Source organism: Castor canadensis, chromosome 18 (assembly GCF_047511655.1).
Source record: "Castor canadensis chromosome 18, mCasCan1.hap1v2, whole genome shotgun sequence".
NCBI lineage: Eukaryota > Metazoa > Chordata > Mammalia > Rodentia > Castoridae > Castor > Castor canadensis.
In genome coordinates this window covers 39,361,686-39,388,214 of record NC_133403.1, presented here as the reverse complement: position 1 = coordinate 39,388,214, position 26,529 = coordinate 39,361,686, and the positions used below count along the sequence as shown (strand labels likewise).

General features: G+C 42.0%; 1 protein-coding gene across 1 annotated transcript in view; it reads right to left on the bottom strand.

Moving 5' to 3' along the window:
* Positions 1–139: 139 nt before the first annotated feature.
* Pptc7 (protein phosphatase targeting COQ7) overlaps positions 140–26,529 on the bottom strand; it is a 38,440-nt gene continuing 12,050 nt past the window's right edge. Inside the window, exons 2-6 of the mRNA XM_020164224.2 lie at positions 15,670–15,849; positions 10,102–10,300; positions 6,432–6,555; positions 4,825–4,954; positions 140–3,835 (exon numbers count right to left, since the gene is read on the bottom strand). Of these exons, the coding sequence (XP_020019813.2) occupies positions 3,777–3,835; positions 4,825–4,954; positions 6,432–6,555; positions 10,102–10,300; positions 15,670–15,849 (692 nt within the window). The 3' untranslated portion in view covers positions 140–3,776. The remainder of the gene's footprint in view (positions 3,836–4,824; positions 4,955–6,431; positions 6,556–10,101; positions 10,301–15,669; positions 15,850–26,529) is intronic.

The following is a 26,529-nucleotide window of genomic DNA, read 5'->3' as shown; positions in this document are numbered from 1 at the left end:
GCGTGTTGGCACACAACTGTAATTCCAGTATTTGGGAGCCTAAGACAAGGAGAATTGTGAGTTTGAGGCCAGCCTGGGCTATACTACAAGACTCTGTGTCGTCTCACCCCCCCCACCAAAAAAAATAAAAACAAAAAGATACAGATTAGTATAAATACTATATTTATTAAATATCTTTACAGTTTATTTAAATGTATTTACAGAACTATTCCTGCTTAAGTTATATTTCAGACATCCAATTCAGGTAATTGCCTCTTGGGTAAGACAAATAATGATAGTCTCAACATAAAAAAGCAGCTCATTAGTATACACAGATTCAAATTTGCTTCATTACTTAGGCATCTTTACCAGAAACTACCTGCTAACAGTTAAGTGTTAACATGGACACTGTTTTCAGTTGAGAAGTTCAATTTTGCAACAAATTTAATTTTTTCAGCAATAGAACCCAATTGTTTTCTGCTTCATATTTTGCTTTACAAACAGATATTGTTAAATGCAAAAATATGATTCAGTTTCCACAGAAACTGACTGTGTACCTTCTACCAAAGCTAGCTGGTATAAGGTGAAGAGGACTTACCCAAAACTACCAACAGTTACAGGCTAGCCAATCTTGTTGATGCCTCCAAACACTCAACTGACTCGGTAAGTTCCATGCTCTCGCGTGCTGCCTGATGGAGCAGTGGTGCTGCAGGTGGTTTCCATCTGCGGGCTACTCTACCCAGAACAAGCGCAGTGACAGGAAAGGGCACTTTCCCATCATGCAAAGCTTGAAACCGAGTTCCTACCCTAGACACAGCCCAACCCCCAGACACGCACACACCTGGAATGGATTCATGTGTGAGTTAGTACATCAGCCACGTCAAACGAGTACAGTAACTCGGGACAAAAACTCTGTTTCCCCTCATTTCTTCTTTCAGTGTTTAAGAGCCTGTGGACTCTATCTACTTCATCTCCATTTGGTAATTTTTTTTTTTTTGTGCGCAGGCAGCTTAAGTTCATAGGAAGAAATAAGGTTTTGATATGTTTAGAGTGCACATTTTAAAACAAACAAAATAAAAATTTCAAGCATGTGATAAAAATATTGATTTTTATAATACAGTATTGCTTTATAAATATAGATGGAAAAGCTATAAACTTTACTGGTCTTTGGTGCATCCAGAGAGGGATAATTTGCCACTTGTAAATTAGAAATCCAAATTTTTTTCTTTTGTTATAAAAGACCATTACATGAGGCAAGTGTGTGTGTGTACACTGCTTGATTTAAAATACAATCAACACACACTCATCAGGTTCAGAATTAGACCCGCCAAGTGGTATAGCTCAGCCATGCCCCTGGGAAGCCAGGTTTGTGACATGGAAAAGTGTACGGTGGGTCCAACCGAGCCTCTGACCACGAGGACAGGAGAGCACTCCACCTGACCCCTGGCAGTCATGAAAATAAGTGCATAACAAAACGACGGGGGGGAGCAGAAAAGAGAATTTTATGTCACTAACTTACAGGCCACGTCCAAAGTCAATCCACTGTGAAAGTCACTTCTTGCCCCACTGTTCTGAGCGGCACTAGAACAACCAATTGTTGATTTCTAACAATCACTGCTCAAAAAAGTAAGTTGATTAAATAAGTTGTGGAAAACACCATCAATCCGGCTTTACAAAGACTGTTTGACAGGTTAAGTGAGAGCAGAGAAATGCCAATAACTTGACCAGCACTGCTCTACCAGGAATTAAACGTCGGCATTGGAAAATTAATGCAAAGTAAACACAGATCATAAGGCTACATGCCTCTGACCCAAAATAATTACAAACCCAAACAAAAGAGCTGAAGTCATCAGTCCTAGTACAAATGCATTCCTTTTAACAAACCCCATCTGGATGCAACTTTCTTTACTTTTTAAGTACACAGAGACTGCAAAGAGCTTGTGCAAAATAAATACCCACACTTGCCACGCACACTCCGTGTTCCATCAGAGCATAACGATGGCTCCTTAGACAGTCTCCCCGCCCCTGAACCCCTGCCCTGCCCCCACCTCCTCTACTGAAGATTTCTGTTTTGTCAAGTTAGGGTAGTTAAGGCATTCTAACATGTCATTAAAGGTGATTCAAAATAGGTACCTAACATTATGCCAATTTAGGAATAGTAGATAAATTACTGAACGGCTTACAAATGAATAACTCATTCTTATTATAAACGAAATGCCTGTTACAAGCATGATGCATTGAAATATAGTAATGACATGTACATGGTACATGTTAAACAATTTTAAATAAAACAAAAGCTTGACAGTTACTCAAATATACAGTACAAATTCACAAAACACAATTTTTTGAAACAAGGTGAGGTAACCTCAAACATAAGTCTTAATGCAATAAACCAGGGAGTCAGTGTCTCCTTCAGAGAGGATCTCATGTCTCCTCCAGTGGCTCCATCAGGTTTAGCTGCACTCTCATCTATCCACTCTTACCTGACGTATATAAAACATGGCTTTAATTTAAGGATTTCTAAATATATATATATATATATACATATATATATATATATATATATGTATATTCTTCTACCACCAAGTTAATGAAGAAAAAAAACTGACCCAAAAATATCTATCTTTACAGCAGTCAACTTGTACACACACCTGCAGGTAACAGGACCGAATGCGGGGTAGCTTTAGAAGGACACTACACACTGCTACTCGGAAACTGTAAACATTAAGCTTGACCCAGGACCCCACAGTTCTGTCTGGGTGACAGCGAGTGTCAGATCATCACGAGGAGTTTTCCTGGTGGGCTCTGTGCTGCCACCGCCGCTGCACGCAGTGCTCTTGCCACACAGACGCTGTGAACGCGCGTGCTCTAAGAAAGCCAGGCTCCTAAGGGAGGTCTGAGGGCACTATGGCAGCACGGCCACCCAAAGTCGCTGTCTATTCTCAACCCGTCAGCCTGGGGCCTAGAGACCCCCCCCCCCCAACGCCAGGGGCATCCTTTCCAATGGTGGGGAAGAATTTCAGCCATAGCGTTAGATTTCTAAGCTTTGAGGGAGTCTATAATCTTGAGCAGTATTTCCATTAAAAAATTCTGGGAAGGAGTCTCCTTCCGTCCCCCTCCTGTGATTTGGGCTAATTGATAAACTGCCCAAACTTTAATCACAGGAACACAATTAAGCATCTTTTTAAAAGCACAAAATACTTGCATCCACAGAACTAAAAATTTTCTTCCAATTTGTAACAAAAAAGCTCCTGGGATGAAGACTTCATAGCCCAGAGCACAGTTTTAGAGCAAAGTTCGAAGCTCCTGCAAAACAGGAGCTGACGATGAGAACACAGAGCCACGCCAGATCACCACAACAAAGGCCATGCCTGTGGAGAGCACGTGGACACTTCTTCTGATGGACAGTGTATGTTTCTAGTAGACGCAGCATTACACACAACCTGTATTAGACTTTTAAAATCCCATTACCACACTGTAATTTTGAATTCGCTTTACCAACATAACTCATTTTCAATACTTCAACTGCTTTTGAAAAGAATAGGCTTTGAAAACCTCCATGAGGAATGAAGGCCATGCTTCAAATCTTGCTTCTCTTCGGTTGTTGCCAGCAGGGACAAGCTAGTGGATGATTGCAGTGGTTCTCAACAAAGATCTCCACGGGTCTCAGGCCAGAGCTTCCGTCACTGGCCGCTGAGATCAGTGGCAAAGAAACGCGGTCCTGCCAGCAGGATCAGCACACATGGCAGGGAAAATGGGGTGATGATGGGAAAGGCAGGAGTCGACGGCTCGGCCAGTCAGTCTGTGTACTCGGCCACTATTGAGAGGAGGACAGTAATGTCATCTGGCTTTCCACCTAAGACACAAATGGAAACCCATCAGTACGTTTTAAGAAGAAAAGCCAGTCAAGAATGTAAGCCCAAGTAAAACCAGACACAAACGCTTGCATTTCAGCAGGTTTGGCTTGCCAATATGCCCTCGTAGAAAAAAGAAAAAAAAAGATTGATAAAGAGAAACCATTAAACAACAACAAAAAAACCACTAGGAAATGTCATGTAATTTAACTGAGGTTTTTAAAAAAATCTTCACTGCTCCTTTGCATCACAAGCTCTGTGAAAATGGCCACCATATCCTCTGTTTACCTCAACCACAGGACAGTCAAAATCTGTTAGGATAACTTCAGCCTGATGAGAAAGTTACATGCTTCTTCCACAAGCCTAATTTGGACAAGCATGTCCAATGTTTTGAAACTAGAAATAGCCTCGTATTCTAATCTGCCAAACAGCCGTGGCATGAGCTTTTCTCTCTGACGGTTTCCTGGGCTCAGAAATGCTCTCCGTGTCACAATATTAATTCAGCAAAAGCCTGACCCACTCGCCTAGTTCTGAGATGCCAGCACCAGCATGTCGCCCCAGCTGGGGCCGCCTGCCCATGCATACCATGCAGATGATAGAAGGACTCTTTAGTCAAGGGCAGGTTCACATCGCTTCCCTTTTCAAAATCTGCTGGGGCAATATGGCAGGCAAATACCATCAACGAGTCCCACAGAGCCAGAGGAAGGGAGCAGTGACATGTCAGCCACATGGGCAAAAGTGAAACTGTTAGGAACGCACAGGCCTGCAGGCTGGCTTGCAGGTTGGAGCAGTGTAGTGGCTGCGTCAAGAGGGTTAGGTTGTGTCAGCGCTGCCGGAGGGCAGCCTCAGGATAGTGGGAACATACCACAACTCAACTTGCTCTTGCCCTCCTGGCCTTGCTCAAAGACATACATTCTCGGCCAGAGCCCAGAAAGCTCCCACTCTCCCATGTACCCAGTCAGTCCCTCTGACCTTCCCAAAGAATGCTTACCTCTCACATTCAATCCGTTGTCACATGCAAACTGTGCAAAAGGTGACATATAATTTGGATCATAGGCCAGCTCGTGAGCTTGCTCAGCAATGCTTCTTGCAGTCTGTTGTATACTCTCATAATTTGAATTCTAAGGTGAAAGGACGAGGGAGTTACTTCCACCAGAACGCCTCCTGTGATCTCTGCATGCAGGCACACTTAAGACAGCAACAGTTGGCCAAACACATTTTCTACCACTCAAGTTTTATTCTAGTCAGGCAAGACATTAAATAACTCACTAATAGGACTGAAACTCCCTGTCACCTCCTTAAAAGACCCTTTGGTGGGTGGCTTTGAGCCCTGAAGTTCCATTTTTATTCTTGCTTTCCTACTTGAAGTTCTTAAGGTATTCTTGCTAAAATGAGATGGACTGAAAAGGTGAGTTCTGACATCATTTTCACAATGACTTTAAAAGTTTCCAAGTTTGGGAATGAACCCTGGCCAACTACAGTCTGCTCTCCAGGTAAGAGTTTCCAGTTGTCCTTCTGAAAGTACCTTTAGGCTTTATAGCGTAAGAGAAGATTCTTGTCTAGCTATGTACTTTTCAGTCACACCCTCACACCCTTGCTGCTTCAACCTCATCTGCAAAATGGGGTGGGAAAACAAGGTCCATTTCAGCTCTAACAGGCAGAAATTCTGAATCATGTGAGTTTAACTATTAGTAAATGCTGCCTCCTGAAAGAGGCCTTCCCTGACCAACCTATTCCCTCAGCCTGGCTTATTTCCTTCTTATTTACCATCGGCATTACATCTTATAGTTGTGTCTCCATGACAGAAGGGACTGCTTGGTGTCTGCTCCTGCCCATCACCTCAGGGAGCACAGTGTCCACTCACGTAAGCACCTAAGAGTTCCTGACCACCACAGACAAGGCCGGTGTAAGGACTTCCGTCACATGGCTCAGTTAGTTGTCCTTGCAGCCCTGTGAGGCAAGCCAAGCACTCCATCACCCCCCCCCCGTCCCCCTACCGTTTTACAGATGAGGAAACTACTGTGTGGACAGCTGAAGAAACGCACCAAGGTCAGAGTAGGTTGAGGTAAAGATTTAGAGCCAAGACTTATTTTCCCAGAGCCAGGGGACCCTGAAGAACTTGTTTTCTGCCTCCTGCTACTCTAGGGAGTCGAGTCTGAACTGTCTCACTACTGCTGAGGCTCCAGGCGCAGCAAGGCTCCTAGCTGCGGCTGCCTGGGCTGGCTCTGGTATGACTACTTCCTGTCTTTCCAGCCTAAGCACCTGCTGGGTGTGTGGTAAGAATAAAGGAAAAGAGCTGACAGAAAAAGATTAAGAGGAGAAAAGGGGCCATGCCACTAAACTACAAAGAATACAGACGAGCAGGTCCTCCTACAGGCTTTTCCTGCCTTTACCACCCTGCTAAACACGCGGATGAAAGCCTGCTCTCTCCTCAAGTTCTTATGAGCACTGCCATTTATAACCACTTGGAATATTGCAATGATTATCTTCTACAAGTCAACAAAATAGTCCTTTGCAGAACTACAGAAAGACAACTGATTCAACAGAGCCCGGTGTGCAGAGGGCCAGTGCTCCCCGGCTAACCGCTGAGTCCGTTACCTTTAACTTTTTTAGCTCCTGAAGGATCATATAATCAGGCATGTTGTCAAAGAGTCCATCTGTCGCCGTCAGGATAATGTCTCCTAACTGGACATCGAAAGATGTGCTATCAGCAGCATCTGGGCTGTAGCAAGGACAGGGTAAGGTACAGTTAGGGAAGCCCTTCAAGATATGATTCAAAGGTCACTTACACAGGCACCATTTTATAATACAGTAAGATTTTTTAAATGGAGCCAATTAAAAAAAAAGTTCTTCTGAAGTTTGAGAAAACTTAACTGAAAACCCTACTATAAATGTTTCAAAAGCTTAGCTGAAAGCAGTCTCTCACAGCTTAGGAGGAAGACTTCTCTCCGGAGTGAGACCTAACAGCCTCTAAAACCCCACACATGGCTCCTCCTTTCCCAGCCTCCCTCTCCACTCCCAGCCCGCATGGAGAGGAGCCTGCCAATCCCGTGGGCTCCCTCGCATGGACACCCGCAGAGTAACTAAGGACTGTGTGCCCCCTAGGGTCACAAAGTGCTGCCCCTCACGCACTAGCATTAATTTAGTATGCCTGGCACATACATCTTCAAGAAATATCTGCTAAATGAATGACTGACTAAAGAAATAAAGTATTTGACCCTAAAAATTGGGAAGATACTCTTCTCACGCTGTTAAGAGAAAAATGCAAGATGCTGATAGAGTGTGGCACTGCGGACATCTTGGTAAAAGGGGAGAAGACACAGATGTAGATGCTTCTCAATGCAGAGGATCAATCCAGAAAGGCCTAAACTAACAGTGGTTCCTTTGCACATGTGTGGCTTGGAGCAAAAACACAAAGATTTCTCACTTTTTGTGTGCATGTACAACTTTTTTTTTATTTGTTTTTGAGACAGGGTCTGGCTATGTAGCTCAGGCTGGCCTCGAACGTACGGTACCCCTGCCTCTCGTCTCCCAAGTGCTGGGATTATACATATGCACCTCCATACCTGGCTATGCACAACTTTAAAAAAAAAAAACAAAACAGACAGGAGATCTTTTTTCTGACAATGCTTGATGAAAAGAGGGCTAAGAATGGGGGAAAGCCCAGATGGGAGAAAGATCAACATTCAAAGTTCATGGCCCCTCTGAGGCTCATCCTCAGCCACTTCTGAAGGCCACCTTCACTTCTTCCAGGCCTGCAAGGGGTGGGAGAGATGAGGTGTCTGATAATCTGCCTTACCCTATGATTAGTGAATAAGAGCCAGGAAAAAAAACTCAAGACATTTCTTGACAGAAAAACCCCAATACTTGGGTAAGTGACTCCCTAAGATATGTGAAGAAAAAACATAAACCCATCAATGCGTGGAGATTTACACAAAGTACTCTGAGAAACTCCTGGCTCACCCTGGAGTGGCTAAGGAAGCACATGGGAGGGAAACTTATCACACAGTTATTACTTAGTAATTATCTGTGAAATCAGCTACTCAAGGAAAGCTTCCAAGTTAAGTTAAAATACTGTTTAGATAAGAGCAATGAATAACTAAGGACATGCCCTAGGAAGAAAAAAACACTGTACAACAGCGGCAACCAGGTCGATTCCTTCTGTAGAGTAAAGAGAAACAGCAAGAGACACTTTCTTCATCTGCTGTCTTTGCAAACAAGTCAGGTTCTTAAAGTGTAGATTAATGAGCAGGCTGGTATTGGTGCTGTTTCATGCTGCAGTTTTCTTTCCCTGGAGTGGCCTTTGCTATTCTGCCGGGAGAGACTGGCTCCCATCGGAGAGCTCTTCCTCTGCCAATGCCCCTACTCATGAGCTTGGTGTTCCGCCAGCTGCAGTTCTGCCCATTTTGACTGAACACACTGTGCTGCTGGAAACTTCTGACTGCAATGAAACCCAAGTCGCGATCACAGGCTAGTGAGCGTCTCTGGGTTCCAGGGAGTCACCTCCAACTTGCTATTAGGCCAGCAGAGTGTGACCTTAACCAGGTCGCCTCAAACACAGCATGTGACATACAGCAGGACTGCTCCAGAACTTAGAAACCAAAACAGGCAGCACCATTCTCCAAACCTGTTTGCTGAGGTTGGCATTTACTGAGGCCATGGGGTTCTGAAGTCTTCCACTCCAATATGGCTAATATTAATGCATATTTCAGTAAAGTGAAGAATATAATAAAATATATAACCAAACAGACTTCTAATTAGGGCAATCAACCGAAGTCTGAAAGTAGAAAGGATTTCCCTCTCTCTCTAGGGAGTCAGCAACAGACTTTTTGTTTGATTTTTTGAGACAGGGTCTCACTATGTAGCCCTGGCTGACAGCTCTAATTCACAATCTCCTGCCTCAGACTCCTGAGTGCTGGGATTATAGACGTATACAACTGTGCCCAGCCAGTATTGGCAACACCAATACCCACTATGTAACATGTTCATTCCAGAGTCAAAGATGCAGAATTAACCATTTTATCTTAGCCTTGAGATCTGCTTTAATATGAGTCAGTAGAAAACAAAATGGCACTTGCCAGAAGACGTCTGTTTTTACAAAAGGTTCCTTATCCATTTATGGGTTGCCATTGTTACACCAGATCCTGTATAGTTGCTAATGGAAGTGAAATCTGAGACTGTTTTAGCCTTACTCTAATCTAAAATAAACTGTAAAAGTTAATTCAAAGAAGTATCAATTATCGTGGAAGATTCTTGACAATTTAAGAACGAACAGAGAGGCTGGGTGCGAATGGCTCACCCCTATAATCCTAGCCACTCAGAAGGCAGAGATCAGGAGGATCAAGGCCAGCCAGGGCAAATAGTTTAAGAGACCCATCTCAAAAAAACCATCACAAAAAAGGGCTGGTGGAGTGGCTTGAGGTGTAGGCACTGAGTTCAAACTTAATTGTGTGTGCACGCGCCCACACACACACAAATGAACTCAGAGAAGATGTCACAAAGAGAGAGCACCTCATGACACCCTCACAGAGGAGATGCAGGACAAGGACGCTTCTATTTCCTGCAGTTCTATTAGATGTATGGAAGAAGAGGATGTGAGAATCGGGAAGTTATTCTGACAAAGCACATGCTTTCTGCAAGTTTCCTTAACAATGTATGTATGCAAAGCCTGGACAGGCAGAGGTGCAGGAACAACGCCTCACACCTCCAGACAATTAAACACTGCGTGTGCCATGTGCTAACGGCAGGAGAAACTGACAACCCGTAAGCTCTAAATAGGATTTTCTTTCTTTTTAGGCAGCAGTGGGGTTTGAACTCAGTGCTTGCTAAGCAGGCACTCTCTCACTTAAGCCACATCCCAAGCCCTTTCTTTGGTTGTTACTTTTCATATGGGGTCTTTCGCAAATGAGTCAAAATTGCCCCGGTTGGCCAGATTTACATATATGTACCCCCATTCCTGGCTTGTTTGTTGTTTTTGACTGTGCTAGACTCAAACCGTGATCCTTGGATCTCTACCTCCTGAGTAGCTGGGATTGCACGTGTGAGTCACCATGCCTGGCCTCAAATGGTATTTTCATAATCCTGTCAAGTTACTTGGTATCTATCAGAACTCAACATGGCTGTAATATCTGCTTCAAAAAAAATACCTTCCAAAGGCCCAACTAGGTCCTCTTGATGAGAGCACTGCTGCTGTGTGGCTTCGTTCATCACAGGCAAACGAAGATGCCTATCCCACTATATTCAAAGGGCAGGGCTGAGGGGAGGTTACCTGTCACTCAGGACGACTCCCTCGGCTTCTGGGGGAGCGATTGAGAGCTGGAATGGAGTGTTGAAGTAGTGCTGCTGCTCGTCGGATCGGTGTACCACTTCACCGCCCCTGACCACCAGGAAGCCCGAATCGCCCAGGTTGGCTGTGTGTAAGCGGTGACTGGTTCTGTCTAGCACCACGATGCAGGCAGTGCTGCTACCTAGAAACCAAACACATACCCACTTATTTTCTCTCCCAAGGCTGCCTCTACACACACATCTTTATCCATAACTCCAAAGAGCAACGTGTCTTCATCTGAGTGTCTTGCATAAACAAAACTGTTCTTAGTACTGCTCCGCCTCCCCCTGAATGTCAACAGTAACCCGATGAGGGTCACCACAGGGAGTAAGCAGGCTGCTGCGGACTGCATTCTTCCGGCTACAGGACTGGGGACATACATCTGTGCCAAAGGCGCAAATCTTACATGCCAGCAAGGATGCTATGCAGGGAAGCCTCCTCCACAAATCACTAATACTGAAGACAGGGTGCATGACCACAATTTAAAACCAGACCCCATCTGCTGAAACCATGAAGAACTCTTGTTAGAAACCAAAGACTCCCTATGAAGTAACAAGACCAGTTTTCCCAGGAAGCTTGAGGAATCAACCTGTTCATGCCACAGGGACAATGATGCCAGAGGGACAAGCCCACATTTGAAGCAGTTACCAGAGCCCTGGAAACCTCTGCTGCACAGAGGACCCTCCTCAAAAGGAAGGCTGACTGGGCAGCTAAAATTAAACCTGCACCACGTCTAACAGAAAAGCAGCAAACACAAAAACTTGCAGTTCACCAAGAAATACATGTAAATGGACTGTAGTATGTGCTGGTTATTGCACCAGTAATCATTTTTGCCTATTAGTTTAGCAAAAGTCAAAAAAAACCCCAAAAAACAAAAAAGACAACCCACAAAAGTCCAAAGGAGACAATGCACGATGTTGGCAATGGTGCCAAGAACACATCTGCTCACCCTTCCCCTTTCTAAGGCCTCACAGTTCTGGAAGGTACATGTCCTATGACCTAGCAATTCCACCTGTGAGAATTTATCCTAAGAAAATAATTAGAGATGCAAGACTTAAGTATAAAAACCGTTTTAAGATCAGGAGAAAACTGGACGTGGTATGCACACCTATAATCCTGGCACCCAAGAGGCTGAGATAGGAGGATCGTGAGTTTGAGGACAGCCTGAGGTATCTCAAAAAAGGAAGAACTGGAACAATTTAGACACCTACAATAAAGGGCTGCAGCTGGGGCTCCACGGCAGGGTACTTTCCTAGCATGCACAAGAAAATGAGTAAGTAAAATTAAAATTAAGGAGTGGTTAAATAAATTACAAAACGTTCACGGAATACATGAAATACTTGGAGGAGCAGACTCTGGAGCCTGACAGCTTGCCTACATGACTCCCAGCTCTGTACTTGCCAGCTATACGATCTCAGGCAAATAACTTCTCTGTGCCTCAGTTTCCTCATTTACAAAAATAGGAACAAGAGTAACCACCTCATAGAGCTGTCCCTAAGGATTAAAATTAGTTTTGGCAAACACCTGAACAGGTAAGTGTTAGGTTTTTTTTTTTTTAAGCAGTAGTGGGGTTTGAACTCAGAGCCTCCTGCTTGCCAGGCTCACTACTTGAACCACTCCACCAGACCTATTTAGGTTGGGTATTTGAGAGACAGCGTCTCATGAACTATGTGCCTGGGGCTGACTTCAAACTGCAATCCTCCTGATCTCTGCTTCCCAAGTAGCTATGATTTTAGGCATGAGCTAAGTGTTAGCCATTTAGCAGCCATTACAATTATGCTAAAGAAATAATCTGGAAAGGAAAGATGGTAAGTAAATTAAGTAGTTTCCTTCAAAAAAAAAAAAACTGTACATCCCAAAGACGAAAGTTCACTGCAAGTAAATTTTGAAAAGAAAAGCAATAGCAGGCAAAGTCTAAACTGTTAAGATGATCAAAGACAACAGACTATGAAACCAGCTGTGTTAAGTCCTAGGTACCTTCATTTTCCAGCTATAACTACTACAGCAAGCCCCTTATTCTCTCTAGGCCTGTGTCTTCTTCCTGACCTGTGTTACCTACCCCATGGGGTGTTAGAAGCACACGCGACACTCAGCTCCACTTACCATTACTGTACGCACAAACACAGGATGGCAACAATCCAGGGCACAATTACTAATATTAATAGTCTTCTTAGTGGGATTGTGTAATTTTGTCATAATGAAAATATGTAACTTAATGTAAAAACTTAACTGTAAGCATCTTTGTCATCCTGACTACTCTGCAATCCTCCTTCCTTGTCTATAGTACACACTTTGGTTCTCACCTTTACAGTAATGCTAAGCTCTCAGTCCCTGTCCCTTAAATGTCAAAGAAAAGAGAAACACAGGAGCTGTTAAGTAACTAGCAGTGCCATTACAACCTGCTCCGTACTTACAATACAGTAAGATCACCAACTAGTTTTCCTTCCTCTAACCATTTGTCACTAACAGAACTGCCACACGAAAGACTTTTTGAAAGCTGATGCCATTAAACTTCAGAGTGAAAAATAACAGGAGAGCAGCACAGCCTTGAAAACCCTCAGGAGGAAGGACTCATGCTGACTCACTTATGAATCACTGACAAGCCCAGGTTATCCTTTCGCTAGCACTGTGGCACTAACATACTCAGGGAGAACCAAAATGGCCCTGTGGGTGACGGAGCTTTAGTTGCCAAAGCAGCAGCAATGGACACCTGCCCAGCCTTGCAAAACCATCGGGGTGTGCAGGAGATACTCCTTCCTCTGCCTCCCCAAATCCCTCATGTGTGCTCATGGCTCAGGCCCCGAGCCTCTCATGTGGAGAAGAACCCATCCTTCTGTGTTTGAAGAGGAATGAGGGCTGGATATCCAAATGGCTGACCCACACAGGCAGACACCCAGACAAATCCCTCATGCTAAAATGGAAATCTTTTTATCACTCAACTCCTTGTTTTTAATAAGCTACTACAAAGCCTTTTGTGCAGCAGAGAAAGAGACTGACCCCTCAAATTCTTTTTTTTTTTTTTTTTTTTTTTTGCAGCAAGGGGCACTGGGGTTTGACCTCAGGGCCTCATGCTTGCTTGCTAGGCAGGCACTCTTACAAAATTATAGCTTGAGCCACGCCACCAGTCCTGAAATTCTTAAGACCTTATGAATGCACTTAAGGGTTTCTAGGGAAATATGTCAACAATTACTGGCTGGCCCTTTATATTGGATTTGCTTTGTAGGCTTTTTAGCAACTGCTGGATTAAAAAAAAAATTCTTAATTTTTAAAAGTTATTATTATTTACACTTAAATCTAACTGAGGTTCAGTAAAACTCAGAGACCGATCACTGCCAAAATTTGCTTGAGTCTAGTTACAAATGTCCCAGGGATGTGTAGATTAAGTGAGGTGGGGGTGGGGGGTGGGGTGTGTGTGTGTGTGTGTGAGAGAGAGAGAGAAATATGGCAACAAAGGATTATATCAATGTGTTTTAGGACAAAAAAAGAAAAAAGTAATCGCAATAGTCAATGTAAGTAAGTGCACTAACACATCTAAAACTTGTTATTTATTTACTTATTATTATTTACTTTATTAACATCTCCAAGTTACATGAAGCTGAATAGGAAAAGCAGCAGAAGTAGGGGAAGAAAACAGCAAAAAAAAAAAAAAAAAAAACCAAAAAACAAAGTTTTTTTTTTGTCTGGAAACAAAGCTCAAGTAGTAGAGCACCTAGCTAGCAAGTGCCAGGCCCTGAGTTCAAATCCCCATACTGCAAAAAAAGCTTTTAAAGTACGAAAAGCAGGATAGTTAATGTGTGGTGCAACTAGACCCAAGCCAAAGTAAAAGGTGGGGTGGGGAAATGGTGGCAGCAGAGGTGTTCATGGGAAGATGCAGTCAGCCCCTTGAACCTCTGTCTAGGAGGTCTCGCCATTCAACATATGAAGCAATGGGGTCAGAGGATAAGTGGCTTGCCCAAAGACATACAGCAACTCAACAGAGACTGCTAGAAAAAGAATCTAGAATTTTCATCCTGTCAGGCAATCTCCAAATTGCATGTCTAAAATAAGAGATATTAAGTAAAGTGGTATATTCTGAAACCATAAGACAAGATTTCTCTTCAGTTGGGAGGAAAACAGGCTGGTTAACCACAGCACAGAAAAGACTGAAGAGGGTAGAGTGATAAAAAGAACCCCTTCCAAAAAGGATTTAAATTAAAGGCAAAATCTATTAGTGTGGCAGTAACACTGCACACAAGCAGATTTTAAATGCAGCTGGTGACTGGGAGGAACTGAGCCTTCTAGTAACCAGAATAATGCTGGCAATTACAGAGACTTAATAACACCCTTCCTAAGAGGCTGCTGAGAAGGCTGGGTACGTTCCCAAGAAACCAGTTAGTAGAAGGAGGTAGAAGCTTGGCCAAAGGATGCTCTATTTGCACTCCAGATAAACAAGCTAGCCATTTGGTTTTAAGTTTTCTAACACAAGATTAACAGGGATCTAATTTGTGCCAAGCAATTTCAGAGACTCATTGGCTACTAGAAGCCTGGGGTGTCTGTAGTTCCCACAGGTAATCACCTGAATTCTGCAAGCCAGATTCTAGTCCCTTTCATCTGGGGGGGGGGGTGGAGAGGGGAACCATATTTTGAATTTAACAACCTCTTGTTTTTCTTTAACATATTTTATAATCCCTTAACAATGCAGCTTAAAATTTCTTATGTTTCTGAATGTGGTGAACCACATGGAATGAATGAGATGTCAGGTGGTATTCTTTCTTTTTTGCTTGCACATGGGGTTTGAACTAAAGACTTTGCACTGGCTAGGCAGGCAGGCGCTCTACATTTGAGTCAATCTGTCAGCCCTTATCACTTTTAGTCATTTTTGGATAGGGTCTTACATTTGCTTGGGCCAGCCTAGACCAAGATCCTCCTATGTAAGTCTCCTACATAACTAGGATGACAGATACGTGCCACCACACCCAACTTTATGGTTGAGATGGGGTCTCACTAACTTTGGGCCTGGGCCGATCTACCTCCAGAGTAACTTAGATTGCAGGCCTGAGCCGCTGCAGCCAGCTCATCAGGCGGTGTTCGGCAGAACACTCTGTCCTCCTCTCCTTGAGCTCGCACGCAGCGTAAGTCCTTTTCACAGCAGTATACTTTTCCACTATTGAGCTCTCAGGCTGGTCCCAGTTTTCTGCTCTTACTGACAATGCTGCTACAATATTCTTACCCCTAGTTCTTGGTACACGGTAAGAGTTTTTTTAGGTGTATATATCTAGAGTAGAATTGCTGGGCATACTCTGTTTGTATCTAAAACTTTATTTGGTAATAACACCAGTTTACCAAGTGGTGGTACCTAGCTATATTCCCTCTATGCAGTATGACCTATGCTGGTTAGCCCACTGCTTCTCCATCAACTGTGGTTAGTAAGAAGAGCCTCAGAAAAAACCCAGACTGATAAATCGTTTTCTTGGTTTTGTTTTTAACCACTTAATGGCTGCTTGAAAGAGGAAACACAGAATAGTTACTTACCAAGCAAAGGTACTTTATTTTGCAGCAACTCACAGTAGCTTGTGGTGAGAATTCCAATGGGATTACTTGGCACGAACCGTCCTTCTTTTACTAAACGTTCACACGTTCGCATTAAAGTCCCTGAGAACTGAGACGGGTCAACTCCATAGTCTCTCCATCCTCCTACACCATCTGCAACCCCTACAAAAGAAAATTACACTTAATGCACATGGGCACCAACTGCTCAGGAATTCTTACTCCCTCTCTTCCTAACAGCTCACTTTACTACATGCTAGTGTATATATTTACCTCAAATTCAAAATAAAAAGTGCCTAAGTCTACTCTACTGTCCATTAATACTCCTAGGTCACATTCTCTGCTTACAATTTGGTCTTTCGTGTATTCATAAATAAACTTTTGAGCTACCACAGGGTGGCATTGCCTACTAGCCAAGAGTTCAATTTCAACAGGATTATCATCTTTGTATGCAAGTACCTGAGTTACTAATACTGTTGTTTATAAGAATGAAAATTAACTTAAAAAAAAAAAAGTGCTGCTGTCATTGATAATACATTTGAGCCAGAGCTGGCAATCATTTAAGAACACCAAAAGCAGGGCTGGGGCTGGCTCTGTAGTAGAACACATGCTTAGCATGCACAGGCCCTGAGTCTGAGCCCTAGCACCACGAAAAAAAAAAAAGAACACCAAAACATCAGACATTGGTCACTAACTGTAAATAAAGAACAAAATAAAAACCATATTCCATTCCCCTTTCCTCCTCATTTAGAAATAACCACCATCCTGTACAGCTGTGCTGTGAGTATAAAATATGCACTGATTTTGAAAACTTAGTATGAAAAAAGAGCAAAAATTCCCTTTAATTTTATATTGAAATAACATTTTGGATATAACACACTAATAACACATTAATTTCATCTTTTTTACTTTTATTTAATGTGAATACTAGGACATCTAAAATTACATATATGGCTCACGTTTGGCTATTTCTATTGGAAGGCACTAGTGTACATTTTCAGAGGTCCACAGGGCTGCTGATGAGTTCAGTCTGCTTAAGCCTCCTTTATCAAGAGAAAACTATCGTTGGGCTGGCAGAGTGGCTCATGTGGTAGAGTGCCTGCCTAGCAAGCATGAGGCCCCAAGTTCAAGCCCAAGTACCATCCCCCCCACCCCCCCCAAAAAGAAAAGAAAATTAGTGTTTAAGAAAGTCAATAAAGCATCCAAGTCAATATCATACAACCTCCTAGTCCACCCCTGGGAAAACACCAAGCTTGTTATTCTTTTCAACGTTCACATCTATTTCTGCCTACGAATTTCAAAGACACAGAGAATACATGTTCAGCATACACATTATTAAAGTTTTAGATGGTCTTTCTGATAGAATTTATAAGAAATAGTAATAATAAGTTTTGGAAATAAGGGACTGAAAGCAATCAACAAACAGAAGAATGTCTACCTTTATTTCATAACTATTCGACATTGTTTGAATTTTATCTTTACCATGAGCACATACCATGATTTTATTTTTTAAAAATTCAAAAGAGGAGGGTGGCAGCATGGCTCAAGTGGTAGAGCACCTGCCTGCCTAACAAGCACAAGGAAACCCTTTAACTCAAACCTCAGTACTAAATAAATACATAAGTAAATACACAAATACATAGATAATTTTTGTATATGTGTGTGGGCGAGGTGGTGCTGGGGACTGAACCCAAAGCCTCATGCATGCTAGGCAAACACTAATGTTGAACTGCATCTCAGCAGGAACTTAACAATTTTAAGATTTTTCTGAACAGGACACTGGCGGCTCACGCCTGTAATCCTAGCTATTCAGGAGGCAGAGATCAGAAGGATCACAGTTCAAAGTCAGCTGGGGCAAATAGTTCAAGAGACCCAATCTCAAAAACACCCATCACAAAAAAAAGGCTTGTGATGTGGCTCAAGGTGTAGGCCCTGAGTTCAAGCCCCAGTATCGCAAAAACAATAACAACAAAAAACCCAGGATTTTCTGAATGTGGAACACCTGCCCTAATATTTTTTGTACATTCAGCTTTCATACACATCTTTGAAAAATGTACTTGGTACAAAATTGGCTTACATGAAATAGACTCCTGAACCTATTTTTTCTGGTCATGACAGCTATTAAGCAGAAATGGAAGCCATCTTGAAAAATTCAGAAGAGGCAGAATGGAAGAAATGGTGCCAAAGAACTCCCTACATTAGTGCAGCATCTGCTCCACTTATGTGACCAACCAGTAAGCAAAATCTCACTTTGGGGCAATGCCTAACTAGTTGATTAAAATGAAAAGCCTAGGATTTGTTTCCAAATTACTGGGGTGGAGGAGGGTGACAGAGGAGGGTGACAGAGGAGTAGGCAGATGAGACAAGCCTGGTCATGATGGCATCATTATTGAGGCTGAAATTGAGCTGCACTTATCTTCTGTACTTTTATATTTGAAATTTTCCACAATACAAAATTTAAATAATAATGATGATAATGACAAAAGTTTAAAAAGAAAAAACTATCCTTCTGTCTGCTCTGTGTGGAGAGGAAGAACAAAGCAGGCAGCACGGGAAGCCATCAGTCTGACCTGCAGACAAGGGATATCCAGGAAACTTAAGGTGGGTTAGGGATGGAGGTAATAGGAAAGAGATGCATGGGGCTAGGGGAGGGGGCAGTAGACACATAGATGGAGACCTGCCTTACCAGCAGTAAATACTGTATTTTACTGTTTTCAGGCAGTTGTAAGGAGACATGGGAAACTCTTAAGAGATTTTAAGATAGTTTACTAGGAAGTTCTTTTGAGGAATTCTTATTTCACGGAGGTTAAGATTTCATCATAATTTAAAATGTAACAATTTATGTTAAAACAAAATACAAATACAGTCCTTGCAACACCATCTGATGAATCATTCATTCTTTTCAAACTACTGCCTGCCCAAGGGAAGAATTTTCTCTTAACCAGTCTCTGATCCAACAGCCACAATTAACTTTAAAAACAAATTGGTTTCATCTACAAATGGCCTTCATAAGAAAACCATTAAAGTTTGAGACAGCATTTAGAGTCAAGTCCTGGCACCCACTAAGCAATCTGTCAGTGAGTGGAGTGTGCTCTGACACAGCCCTTCAACCTTAATCACATTTCTCCCAGAATACAGCACAACCTTTTAGGCACCTGTTTGCTTTTCACACGGGCAAAAGATCCCAGGAAAATTCCACTGGCCAAATTTTTTTAGGGGAAAAATAAAATTCAAAATGCACATAAACTTTCCAGTAATGCTGAAGGAAAAAAGCCTTAGTTTGTATCTGTAATTTACTTATAAAGAACAAAGTTATACAATGGGAAGAGACACATTTGGGTTCAGAATGAGCTAAAACCAGAATAACCTGTACCACGTGCACATGTAAAACCTAGTTTTATCCACATTCAGTGGTGATTTCCACACAGAAATTACTAGGTCCTCTCTTGCACAAGCTAAAGCTTCACAAAGAACAAGAACAGCTTTGAAACAGTGGAGCTGTAAAGGAAATTTTATTCAAAATACATTCCAGAAGCAAAGAAAACAATTGGTGAAGGAGAGATTGCTTAAGATCCCAAGGTGCCAGCCTAGCATCTATCCAATAGCAAAGGGTAAGGATAGCCATCAGAGCAAACAGAGGTCACATGCGTGCTCCCACACAGTGCACGCTGCACTAGGAAGCCAGAGGGCTGTTGGAGCCCCAGCCTGTCTGAGCTGTTTGCCCACTAGTGGGAGTGCAACCAGACTACTCACACAGGAACCAGACTAATGGCTCTAAATGCTGCCGAGGGACAGTTAAGAATGAGTGGTGAGTGCTTACAGGACAGACAGCAGGACACCGTGGGAATGGATCAAGCCTTCTCTGAGAAGTGCCATTCAGGAGTGCCTGGAGGGTGGGTCCAATTTCCACAGGCAGGGAGAGAGAATGGCAGACAAGGTATGGGGAACCACTGAAAAATGAAGCAGGCCCAGGACACTAGTCCAAGAGCTCCAGACTACGCTACAGCCCTGCGCTATGTACCAGGGAGCTGCTACTTACATGTGGCTGCTGCGTGTCAAGTGTGGCTTTTGGGGACTGAGATGTGCTTGTGTTAAGCGTAAAATGCACTGTGTATTCAAAAAACATAGAACCAACACCAAAAAAATCATATAGTAGCTTCATAATAGTTCTATACTGAATATACTAAAATATTTTAGATGTACAGGGTTAAGTAAATATACTAATTAAAATTAATTGCACTGATTTCATTTCACTTTTTTTTTCCCCCCTAGATGGGGGTCTTACTTTGTTGCCAAGGCTGGCCTCAAACTCCCAGGCTCAAGCTATACTCCTGTCTCAGGCTTCAGAGTAGCTAAGACTACAAGCATGTGCCCACAGCTGGCTCATTTAACTTTTTTAATGTAGCTACTAGGAAATTTTAGATTCAACAGGCGGTTTGTGGTATGCTGCTACAGGACGGTGCTGCTATAGAAACAGAAAGTAATCAAGGTTTCTTTCTTTTTCTTTTTCCGGCAGTACTAGGGTTTGAGCTGAGGGCCTTGCACTCACTTAGGTAGGCACTCTACCTCTTGAGCCACACCTCTAGTCCTCTAATCAAGGTTTCTGAGTAGGAATGATATAAATCAATCTGTATTTTAGAAAAATAATCCTGACAAGTGTGAAGAATAGATTGAGAGAGCGTAAAGGTCAGGTATCAACTTTAAGATTTTAGGTTAGAAGTAATGAAAAAAGTGGACTTGACAATCACTGGGAATACAAAGAAAAGAATAAACACAAAAAATTATCTGGACTCTCAATATATCCTATCTGGATTTGGGTAATCAGAAAGAGTACTGAGCAAATGATCGTACTGTTCAAAAGGGTGTGAGAGAAAATACCTTTAAAACACTGAATTCTATCTCAAGTGTACTGGGTTCCAGTGGTCAGCAGCCCATCTCTGAAGAAGTGCTCTGTATGAAGTCAGGAACTCTGAGTCTGTAGGCCCGAGGTCTAATATTATACTGGTGGATAAAATACTCAGGGAAGGTATAGAAAGCAATAAATTTCAAGGTGTGTGTGCACAGACTTTATCTCAAGAATGAGAATTCCTGGCCAGATAGCTCAATTGCGGATTGTATCCTCCTTCAGGCATCAAATTACAATCATAGATATGATAACTGATTAAAGAACAGCTAAGTGTCCAGTCTGTCAGAATGACATAATCCCTACAGAAGTAGAGAGAAAAGTTGAAAAGGTGGGCTGAGTTAATAACTAAAAACTCCTCAAACTGCAAGAAAAAGAGTTGCACTGAGTACAGAAGCTACTTCCTTTAATTCACCATAATCATCTTATATCTCCATTAATAACAGTCTGTGAACACATGTCTAGCTTAAGTGTTTCCTTTGACCCAAAATCCAATTACAACTATATTATTAGATTAAGATAATGGCTATATATCTGAAATAGCTGAGCAAAAGGCTAAGAAAACATTACAGGGCACAGAAAATTCTACTAGTGATATATAATTTAAATGAAAATAATCAGCTTTTTAAGTGGGAAATGATCAACTAAAAATATTTATGATTTATGAGTTTTTAAATAAAGTGCTTAAAGTTTTCTATAGACTGATTTTCTAAAGGAAAGAGCTCAGAGCAGAGCGAATAATTCTGATATGTCTCTCATTATTTAAATGTATCTTTTTATTACAAGAAGAAAATTCTAGGGCTGAGGGGTGTGACTCAAGTGTTAGAGCACTTGCTTAGCAAGTATGAGAGGCCCTGATTTCAAACCCTAGTACAAAAAAAAAAAAAAATTAAAAAGGTGGAATAAAATTCTAAGTAACAACCAATTTTCATTTTCCTAGAAAAATACCATGTTTTTATCTTATAACAACATAGAAATAAAGTTTTAGAGCTGGGATGCAGTTCAGTGGTGAAGTGAAAGCTTAGCATGAATGGGGCCCACCCTCAGCACCACCAAGTTTTGCTGGACTTAAAAACCACTCTGCCAGGTGCCAGTGGCTCACGCCTACAATCCTAGCTACTCAGGAGGCAGAGATCAGGAGGATTATAGTTTGAAGTCAGGCCAAGCAAACAGTGTAAAAGACCCTATTTCGAAAATACCCAATGCAAAACAAGGCTAGCAGAGTGGCTCGAGAGGTAGAGTGCCTGCTTAGCAAGCATGAGGCCGAGTTCAAACCCCAGTACTGCCAAAAACAAAAAAAATAAAAAAAAAAAACACTTAGCTTTTCATTAATTTCTGAACCTTACTTAGTTAATTCGGTTTAAGAAACTCAAACAGTTTAAGGCAGAAAGGTTTGATAGGTAAACTCAAATTGTGGAATTTAAAAACATCCTAGCTTCCCAGTTGCACTCAACCACCCAACTGTGTACTTGCAAAAGTCTGACCTGAGAAAGATATCTGAACTAAGGTCAGCATGACTGTCTTAAGCACTGTCCTCCATTCCTGGCCATCAGCACTGTGTGATGTTGCCATTCTTCTGAATCCCCCCTCATACTACACTCATCTACAGACTGACATGCAATTACACTTACAAAACAAACAGGTTCTAAAAGATGATGCCCAGAAAATACTTTCAGTTTAATATAAGCATCAATGAAGAAAACATCTTATTTTATCAAAAAGTGTATGTTAGCTGGGCACCAGTGGCTCACCCCTGTAATCCTAGCTACTGAGGAGGCAGAGATCAGGAGGATCGCTGTTTGAAGCCAGTCCACGCAAATAGTTCTCAAGACCCTATCTGAAAAAAACCCTTCACAAAAATAGGGCTGGTGAAGTAGCTCAAAGTGAAGGCCATGAGTTCAAGCCCTGGCACCGCAAAAAAGAAAGAAAGAAAGAAAAAAAAGTGTATGGTAAAGTCTCCAATATCAAGCAGCAGCGGTTCCGTATAGTGGCAGCTCTATCCCTTATATCCTTGATGATCTTGACAAATTTCACACGTAGCCTCCCACTCCAGTGAAGCCAGCTGATTCAGTGACACACGTCTCCTGTTGCTAGGATGAGTACCTGACAGTGAACCACAAGAGCTGAGTATGGGAACAGCAGGGTCCGACCCGCAACAGGGTCCCACAGTTGCACAATATTTCTTGCAATGCTCCAGCCATCTTTGCAGATGCCAAGCTCTTCTTCAAATGCTTCAAGCCAGTGTTCTCAGAGCAGCTCTCACTTGTCTCAAGGCATCACAACTTGAAGATTACTAAAGGAAGATGAGATCTGAGTAGAGTCCATTTTCGATCAAATGGCACAGATCACAGTCACATCCGCACTTCTGAAGCCCCAACTATTGGGGCATTTAAGAACACTCCCCTGTAATTCAGGACTGAGAAATACTCTTATCTGCAAATAATTATTCCAAAGGGAACAAAAAGCAGCATTACAGAAAAAAATATATTCAACAGTCAAGTTATTAAGAAAAAGTGCAATGTGCTTTGACTAACAGTCTTTTCAGTTCTCCAGAGGCAAAAATCATACAGATTATGATGTTCTGCTTGCTTTAACAAGCAAGCCATGAATTTCCTTTGGGAGAAGTCTCCCCAAAGCACACACTCTGTATTAATCACAATAAAGCCTGTATCTTTTGACTCTCCAGAGACCAAGGCTGCATCAAGATCTCTAGATCTTCAAGCAGAACAGTGAACTCAAATGAAGCTTAGAAGGATGAAAGGAAGAAAGGTCCAACCCTGTAATAAAGTGTGAAAATGGAACCTATAGGCAAAACAGATTTTGCTAAAGAAATGGAAAGGCACAAGTAAGAAATCAAAAGCAGGAATAAATGGTCTATATTGTCTTAGAAATCCAAAATAGCTAGCTATTCCTACTAGCTTAGTAAAAGTGAAATTACTTAATAATTAATCAAAGAGGCTACAGAACGAGACAGAGAGAGAGTGAGATTTACATCTATTGTCCAGAATACTTCCTTCACTTGAAAAGATTATTTCCACACTATTCTGGGCAGTTGTTTGTCTTAAAAAGCAGCAAAAAATGTTGAAATGAGGGCTAGGAAACAACAGTGTAAAGGCAAAACTTAAAATTAACTTTTTAAAAACAATGTTCTTCCTCTAACTTTAGTTCTTCTGTTTAAACAGCAAAGACTTATTGTAGAATAATCCATTCTGGCTCACCTGTGGCTTGGGCAACCTGGAATTTATAGACTTGGCATGAATCACTGGCCTTCCCTCCACAGTCTACAGAGCTGAAGGTTAAGTCACTGAAAAGGTCAAATCATTCCCTTGAGGCCTTCAACAGTATCTTCCTCTAACTGATGTTAGCAATGCTTTGTGGATGGGAGGAAGCAATAAGCAAATCACCTGGGAGGAGCAGGGTGTCACTCTAGTATTAAAAGCTCTGAACAATGCAGACCAGCACTAGGGATGTTACAGAATTAAGGTCTCTAATAAAGCTGTAGTTTCTGTCAGTTTAGGATGTTTATTAGGAAATGTTATAGAAAGCCAAATAACTGATGGCTCAGGCCTATAATCCTAGCTACTCAGAAGGCAGAGAGCAGGAGGATCCTGTTTGAAACCTAGCCCCAAAGCAAATAGCTCCTGAGACCCTATCTCAAAAAAAAAAAAAATCATCACAAAAAAGGGCTGGTGGAGTGGCTCAAGCGCTAAGAGCACCTAGCGTTCCAACCCCAGTGCTACAAAAATAAAAGAGAGTGAAAAACTTAACAGTTAGGCTAGGTTCCCATGGCTCACACCTGTAACCCTAGCTACTCAGGAAGCAGAGATGAGGAGGAGCGAAGTTTGAAGCCAGCCTGGGCAAATAGTTCGTGAGACCCTATCTCAAAAACACCCTTCATAAAAAAGGGCTGGTGGAGTGGCTCAAGGTATAGGCCCTGAGTTCAAACTCCAGTATTGAAAAAAACCCCACACTTAACCGTTAAGTAAGGAAGTAATGAGCAATTCATGACCAGCTAGCTATCTGGTTTGTGCCTACTTGTACTGGCCTTTTATGTTTTTGTCTATGTAACTTACAAGAATTGATCTTGAATTGTGGTCGTAAACATTAACCTAATACTTGTGACAATTAAGCTGAATGTCCCATTTTATTTGAAACGGTCTTACTGTCATGCAGACTGGCCTGGGCTCAACTGATCCTCCTGCCTCTGCCTCCTGAGTAGCTGGACTAGAAGTGTGCTGCTACCTTGAAAGCCAGGTATCTTTGACTCACCCAAAGAGACTACTATTTACCCCTTGCTTTCTTCACTCCTCTTAAAAATAAGAGCTGGCCGTGACTAAAATACCACCCTCTGGGAGAGGTCAAGAGTCAGATGCAGCCCTGGCACAAGTGCTCTTTTATCCCCCTCACTCCCTTTAAATGAGAACACTATCCCTTTGAATAAACCTGCAAGTGGAGCAGTCTCTTAATTTCTGAACACTATTTTTACTCTACATATTTTTCAGTAAGGTAGTGATCTTTGAGTGGTATGGCAATGAGTAATTTTCTTTTTTGTGTCCCATACTTTCTGGTTTTTCAATAATTAAAACACATTACTTTTATGAAAGGGCTAACAAAAACTATTCTAAATCTACTTAAAACTACATTCTATGCGTACATTCACTATTAAAGCTGTTCACCACATTTTATTGAATATTACTACATGCAGGACAGTGTGGTGAGAGTGAGCTAAAGGGATCTACATGTACTCAGAGCTCCTGTCCAAGGGAACTTAAAATCAAGTGGTAACAACTGGGGCTGGAGACCTGGGCTGGAGAGATTTAAGATGAATGACACAATAAAACAAAATAAATACAAACCAATAATTAAACCAATAAAAACAAAAGCAGATCATATCTAGCTGAAGGAATAAGAAAAGGATTCATGGAGAAGTGTCTGAAATGAGCCTTAAAGGATGAAAACATGAGCAGTGGAGAGGATGTTGAGGAGAGAGGCATTTGAGGCAGTTATCCACCATTTGGGGAGTTTTTATTTATGAAGTTTTTATTATGAATTTTATTATGGGCCTTTCATGAACCATACTTTTAATCTAGCTGTTTACTGCATTTTCCCTCTAATAAAGCCCCCAAAATTACCAAAAAAAAAAAAAAAAAAAGAGAGAAAGTTCAAGACACAAAAGTTAGGTTTCATGAGAAACATGACCTCCAGGTAAAGCCTACTACACTGTGCATGAACTCACCATCAATCAGCCTGGAATGGGAAAGTGGGAGAGGCATGCAGGAGCTCCCCTGGAGGAGAGGAGGCTTTGGTTCCCCTAAAGTCAACAAGGTTTTGTGAGGCTTTTATTTGTCTTCATTAAGGGACTTTGCTCCACTATCAACTTAGATATAGCTAATAACTGAATAGTATTCAGACTCAGTAAAAAACCACCCCAGTAGGGGCTGGTGGAGTGGCTCAAGTAGTAGAGTGCCTGCCTAGCAAGTGTGAGGTCCTGAGTTCAAACCCTAGCACCACCAAAAAAAAAAAAAAATTAATAAAAGACAGTTTAAAAGAGACAGTGTATACACTGAGCCAGGATAGGTTCTGGAGGCAGATGTGGGTTCCAGCTCCAAGACTGGGAGGAGGTATCCTTGAGCAGCTCTCTGAGCCTCCATATCTTCAGTCATAAATGAGAATCTTTCTACAAAGCTTCACCAGGAATTTAAAAAAAAAAAAAAAAGAGAGAGAGAGACTCTTATCACCAACTTCACAGGCTGTGTTCCAAGTGCCTGCCACAGCACTCAACTCACAGTGGACCTTCAGCAAATGAGTCACACTATCTTTAAGAAAGACTAGTAGCAGCTGGATGCCAGTGGCTCATGCCTGTAATACTAGCTACTCAGGAGGAAGAGATCAGGAGGATCATCATTCAAGGCCAGCCTCATCACAAAAAAGGGCTGGCAGAG